The following is a 7,222-nucleotide window of genomic DNA, read 5'->3' as shown; positions in this document are numbered from 1 at the left end:
AAAGAGGTATTTTTTCTAGATACCAACAGTTATGATCACTAATCAAAGACTTATATAGATGACTAAAAAGACACGTACAAGTGAAAGATGACTCACATGCAACGTATAACAGAAAAAGACCAAGAAAAAAGATTGAAACTATTTGAATGAAGAAACTAATTGGTCCAAACTGAAGAGTTCACTCCAAAGGTTAATCCAACTATCTTAGTTGTTCAATCAAACGAACAAAACAGAAAAACTATTTCTAGAAAGATAATGTGTTTTAAAATAATAATAACTATTCATAACAAACTATTTATATTAAAAAAATTTAATATTATAATAATTAAATTTTACTATTTTTTAATAGAAATAGTAAATCCTTACTACCGAACAAAGCCTAAGATACTATAATAAGTTATTCTAAAACCAACAAATAAGAGTAATTGTATAGAAATGTTGGAAGACTTATAATTATTCATTTAACACCTTTCAATCCTGAAAAGGTAGCGTGAGCAAAGTTGTTGACTGTCCTTAATTATTACAAAAGGTTGTGCTGGATTTTAAGGGTATTTATTATGTATTAGTTGACACCTTGTCGGAAAAAATAATAAGTCATAAAAGTGCTCAACTTGTGCTTGATTCCAGGAAAAATGTTCCAATTTGCACGCCTTTGGAAAGGTGGAAAAAAAAAAAGGTGTTCTTTTTGAGAATTTTGTTGTTGCCAATTTTGGCATTATGACATTCTTCTAAAGAGCTTATGTTTGGCTTAGAGAAAACGAAACTACTGATTTACCTCACGGAGATTTGTTTAGAAGGGTCTGATAGAGTGCCATGTGGAGGGTCAGACATGTCCGTCACATGCATTCAGCAACTTCAAGACATTGAGTTTTGTAAATGTTGGTGTTCAACAAACAGCTTTGCTACCTCCAAGAGAATCAATAGAGGATAATAATGATGACAGATTATGGTCTGGTACGAAAATAATAGCAGTAACAGCAGTTGTGTATTGCAGTTGCAGACAAGATTGCTCAGTGGTGTATCCAGATTGAGCATTCAACAGTGATAGTGCCAAATCTCACCCATTTCAGGTATGGTGTGTTAGAAACACTTTGGTTTGGAGCTGAATTTATAATGAGTTTCTTTGTCACATTGATGAGGTAAAAATTTCCCTCCTTTGCTAACCTTTATGACATTTTGGTAACCATTTGCTAATTCAGCATAGAGGAAAGAGTAGAAAGTGTGGCAACTTTTTTGCTAAAAAGCTTCCTTTGGCATCCCACTCAACAAGATACCCTTTTAGTTTGTGAAAAATTTTCTGACTTGCAATGTCACAATCTGTTGTGTAAAAGGGAAAAAACTTCAGATTGAACAAAATTTGAGGTATTTGCCTGCAGCTTTTCCCACAGATCTAAGCATCTTCTTTCATCAAAATTTGCACAATTTTTGAAGCAGCTTCAAGCAGTGAGTGTATTCTGAGTCAATGATCATGGATAAAGCATATAAACATCAAATCTGTTCCATGCTATGTTCCAATTTGGTCATTTTCCCATCTATCACCATGGTTCTTGTTCTGGTCACATCATACTTTTTCTCTTCAACTTCTAAACCCTTCTTCCCTTTCCTTCTCACAATACCAATTGCTCTATTATCCACCATGTTTCTTGTCACACTTATAAGGAAAATAAGGGACAAAGCTGAAAATCTAATCCAAAATGGGCTACAGCCTTTGCTGGATGTTACTCATAGTGAGGTTAACCAAGAAAGTGGAACTGCAGAGAACCATGAGGATGGTGAATCTGAAGCACATTCAGACTATTTATTTCCATCAGATTGTGAAAGCAGCAACTTCTCTATCATGGATGGAACTTTTGAGCTGAATATTGAAGAGCATAGGCTACAAGATGATTTGCTGTCAGATTATTCTCTTCCTTCAGATAGTGAAAGCAGTGATGGCTCAATATTGGAGGAAAGTTTTGAGATGCATCAGAAAGGAAATCAAAATGAGGATATTTCTGATAGCTTGGCTTCTGATGAGGATTATGAGGGTGAAGATGAAGAGGATAGTCTGATTGAAATCAATCTTCCAAGCAGCCACTTTCCTGACTTGAATGAAGATCCTAAGCAAAAGGTGCAATCAAAGTTGCCAGAGTTCATGCCAGATTCCATTTTCAAGCAGCAAGGCCTAATGGATCTCTTAGCAGAATTCAATGAAATGAATGAGGATGAAAACTTGATTGAGATTGATATTTCCATGGGAATGCAGATTTCAGATTGAAGCAGGAATTGGCATATTTTGAAGATGGATGTATTCTTAGTGATTGATCTAAGTATTTTAACTCCTTTTCTTGTTGATGTTGAACAAGATTTTGTTCTTACTAATAAACTTAGCATTTTTATTTAATGGCCTTGATAGTGGTAATATAGTTAGATAGTTCAATCGTATATACAAAAATATAGTAAAACTAAATAATCAAATGTAAAATAATCTTAAAATGTTAACATTTTCATCAAATTGAATTTAGAAAATATTTTATAATTTTAGTTTACATATTATCAAAAAACATAATTTTCATAATTTTAAAAATATAAAAAATAAATAATTTTCTTATATAAGGATCAGAGTTGAGAAGTTACCTAGTTGTTTTTTAATTAAGAATTATGAGTTATCTGTTAACTAGAAAAATTACACCATTGCTTTTTTTAATAAAGAAATTGTATAGTTATTTATTTTATTGAATAGTAAATTTATTTTAAATTTAATAAAAGAAAATTTTATCTGATTGATGCAGTATGTAAAATTATATCTTATTATATAATAGTATAATTTTTTTGCTACATGATTGGGAAATTGTTAAAAGTGTCACCTGATAAAAATAAAATAAAGTTGTAGACATATAGGTAAGTATATCTTATTTGAATTATTAACATTACCATTAAAATTAAATTTTAACTTTTAAAAAAAAAGATATGTAACAAAATAAACTCTTAATCTTTATCTCCAAAAAAGAATCAAATTATTTCAACGTATATGATAAGAGAAAAAGAAAATATATATAATAGAAAAATTGTGATAAATAATTAAATTTTATTTGTTTGATTAAAAATAATTTAAAAATATTTATACAATTTTTCTGATATAAAAGAATAATATGTATTAATATGGTAATTACCATATTAAATAAATTTTAAGAGTTAATATAGTTCTTTTATGAATCAAGAACATGTTTGGAAGAACATATTGATGATCCATTACAACTTATTTTATGTTATAAGGACTAATATTACTTATTTATAAAAATATCTTATGGATTACTCATTCTATCTTTTGAGCTAAAGTAATAAGTTGTTTAAGGTAGTTATTGACAAGTGTGCACGAACACTACTTTTATATGTGTCAAGAATTAAACCAAGTCAATCCTTTGAAATACAATTAAACAATCATTTGAAATTAAAGAACGTGACTTGTTTCGGTTAAACTGGTACGAGGGTCGATTGTCCTTTCTTATTCTGCTCTCTTTTGGTTGTTTAATCTTTTTCAAGCACGTAATCCACTCCGATAGGTTGTTGTCCTACAGAAGACACTTTCATGCAGTCAGATATATTTCATAAGAAGGTCTCTATTTTGTTAGATTAAAAGATGATTCTACATGTACATCAATTGTATATTTATAAGGCTTGCGCAGCCAAGTCCATTGGTTGACCATTAGCGTAGTATATTTTTAGTCAATCAAACTCAAACATAAGACAATCTGACTCATTAATACCTGTTAATTGTCCATAAATGACTATTAATTTCGATCGATATATTTCCTATAATAGATGACTCATAACATTATTTTTTATAAAAGAAATATCGTATTATAGATCGATAGGAAGGAGCAATAACATGTACATAAACGCAAAGCAAATATTTCATGAGATTGAAGAAGAATTGTTTAGTAAAAATGATTATAAAATAATAAAGTTTAAAATGTTCAGTTGCTATATAAATTAAAATTATAATTATGTAGTAATTTAGTTTGTAAACTTAAGTACTTTTATAAACTTGTTTATCTCTCAATTATTTTGAATTTCTTTTTTAAATTTTGAAACCATTTGCATGTATAAGTTGTAAGGTGTCAATATTAAATGTGAGCTACTTTAAGTTTCTAATTATATATTTTGTTTGTGAAATAAGACACAAAAATTTCATTTTTTTTTCTTGAGAAGTTGAAAAGTAAGTCAGGGAAGCTGACAAAGTTATTCTTATTTCGATTATTTTGAAATTGTAATGATATGTTACATGTGTTATTAACGTAAGTGTTTGAAGATGAGTAGCGAAATGATAGTTTGTTACATCTTTTAGTTTTGAATAGGATTGATATCTAGAAATTTTTAAGGTTGCCAAAAAGTGAGACGGATAATTCGGTTCGACTTATTATAAGTTGGTTACTTAGTAAGTCAAATCAATCTAAATCATTTATTAGACAATCAGAAAAATTTGAACCCAAGATCCACCACATATTTTAAAATAAAAAAAAAGTGATACTTTTTTTAATTTGAATCTAAATAAATCACAAAAGTAATGTTAATTGTGTTGATTTATGATAATGAGGAATTTATGTACAAATGAGTGTGTTTATACAATGGTTAATGAATTATGTAATAACCCAAATAAACACAAATATATATTTCAACTAAATAATAAATACCCATTTTACACAATGATGTACACATGAGTTGGTTGTAAAGAACTTAGATGTCCAAAAGCTCTTCATTATTCAAACATGCTTAATTTAAAATACACACAAATTTATTTTATTTTACATTTTCACAATATAACACAACATAAAATTTCACATCCTCTTTATTGCTCCTCACTGTCAGCTACAGGTTCATCTACATGATCCTCTACTCATGTATAATATATATATATATATATATATATATAGACACACGATAATTGTAGGTGGAAAATCACAAATAAAAAAAAAATGTAAGCTTATTTATTTTTATGAAATTTTGTTATTCATTTCATATCATATCAATAAAAGTTGCAATCAAATATAAATCATTCAACTCATCATTCAACATTAAGAAGCATAAATAAATCATAAAAATTCTAGTTTCAGAGATGTATAAATATAATGTTGATGTTCTAGTAAAGTTTTGTAGTTGTCATCAATTTTTAATACCATATTCAACATCACCAATAACAGACCCCTTATCCTATAACCATCATCTTTATCACAAAAACATCATGAGAGAGTTAGTTTCATTCCATCCTTTAAGTCACCATATTAATTCATATTGATCCTTAAGACTAAGAATTTCCTTCCACTCTCACCACCTAAATCACATTCTCTATATGAACCTGAGAGTTTAGTAGAGTCAAGATGAATTAACGCCAGAATCTCTACACCAATGTATACCTTACACTATACCTTATGAACACCTCATTTTAGATATAACCATATTCACATAATTTATTCAACATATATCAATACTATAATTCTAACTACTTATCACTCATACAAGACACTTCAATTTCAAAGCAACTAGTATATATTTTATTTTTGAAAATAAAATAAAAATCATTTACGTCTTATGCCTTCTAGCACTCATCCAATAACCTTTACCTTGAATTACCTCTTTCATTTCAAACATCTGAACTATGTTCTTTTGATTTTTCAAACTAAATTTAAAATTTCTCTTTTCAAGTTAAAATTATTTTCTTCATGAACATTGAATGTCGCGTTGTTGCATCTTATCCATGTGAATGGTGACTATAGAAAATAGGCTTAAAAGCCTCTACATCGATTTTGAAGGTTCTCCATTTTTTCAACCAATATACTAACTTTCTCTTTAATTTATTTCATGGATGACCAAGTTTTATTTTGTGTTCATATATTTCACATGCAAAAGTGAGATGAAATGAGGACATCTCACTAAATAAATAAATTGAAATAAAAGATATAAAAAAATAAAAATGAGGTTAAAAACACTTCACTAAATAAAATAAATATGAAATAAATATAAAGAAAAAAAATTATCGACACCTCATCAAATAAATATTAAATTAAATATAAATAAAAATGAGGTTATAAATACTTCCCTGAATAAAATAAATCACAATAGTAAAAAAAAAAAAACCAATAAACAAATAAAATTAAGAACACCCCACTAAATAAATAAATAAGAAAATAAATAAAAATAAAAATATAAGATTATAAACACCTCACTAAATCAAATAAATATAAATAATAAGGAGAGGTAAATAAAAAAAATAAGACTTAAAAACTCCTCACTGAATAAAATAAATAAGCAAATAAATGTAAATAAAAAGTCAGATTATAAACACCAACACAAAATAAAATAAATAAATAAATCAATGAGATTGAAAACATCTCACTAAATAAAATAAATAAATAAATGAATATAAATAAAAATAAGTTATAAATACCTCACTAAATAGAATAAATATAAATAATAAAGATAAGTAAATAAAAAAGTAGATTAAAAACACTTCATCAAATAGAATAAATGGAAAAATAAATATAAATAAAAATAAGATTATAAACACTTCACTAAACAAAATAAATATAAATAATAATGACAAATAAATAACAAATAAAATGAAAAACATCTCACTATTTAAAATAAATATAAATAAATCCTCAAATTATAATAATAGTTTTACATATGTTTCCTTTATCTCAAAACAACTTTCTTTCTTGGAGATGAGAAAGAAAATGGAAATGAAGAAGAATAAGGAAGAAAAATTGATGGATGTAACTCTTAAAACAATTTTGTTTCACATATCCTTTTACTTATATAAGATTTATATTATTATTTTAATATTATTTTTTTTTCTTATAAATTCACAAACATGTAATAGTAAATTTATCATTCACTATTTAAATATTTTAGTGGTATTTCACAATTTACATTTTATTATATATTATATATTGCAAGTAGTATGATGATTTTATAAGAGGTTTAATGTCTCGTTTATTTTCATTCAAAATCTTAAATAGGTTTCATTCTTTTTCAGTGTCTTAATTAATTGGGTTCTTATTTTATAAAAGTTGCAATAATTAGACCCCTATCGTTAAATTGGGCCCAACGCCTTAGTGTATGATTAACATGGCATGTTAATCTTCATTTTTAAATGATGTGGAATAACTTATTTGATGTATGTGATTTTGATATGTCTTTTAATTTTTTTTAATAAAAGAAATTTGTAAAAATGAATTAAACA

At 26.7% G+C, this 7,222-nt stretch overlaps 1 protein-coding gene across 1 annotated transcript; it reads left to right on the top strand.

Annotated features, from left to right (window-relative positions):
- Nucleotides 1-646: 646 nt before the first annotated feature.
- Nucleotides 647-2,383, top strand: LOC106779180. Its single transcript, XM_022776475.1, has one exon. The coding sequence runs from the start codon at nucleotides 1,463-1,465 to the stop codon at nucleotides 2,255-2,257; it is 795 nt and encodes a 264-aa protein (XP_022632196.1). The 5' UTR covers nucleotides 647-1,462; the 3' UTR covers nucleotides 2,258-2,383.
- Nucleotides 2,384-7,222: the final 4,839 nt, after the last annotated feature.

This window comes from Vigna radiata, unplaced genomic scaffold (assembly GCF_000741045.1).
Source record: "Vigna radiata var. radiata cultivar VC1973A unplaced genomic scaffold, Vradiata_ver6 scaffold_352, whole genome shotgun sequence".
Taxonomy (NCBI): Eukaryota; Viridiplantae; Streptophyta; class Magnoliopsida; order Fabales; family Fabaceae; genus Vigna; species Vigna radiata.
Note: the sequence above shows the minus strand (reverse complement) of the source record. Positions and strands in the feature narration are given on the sequence as shown.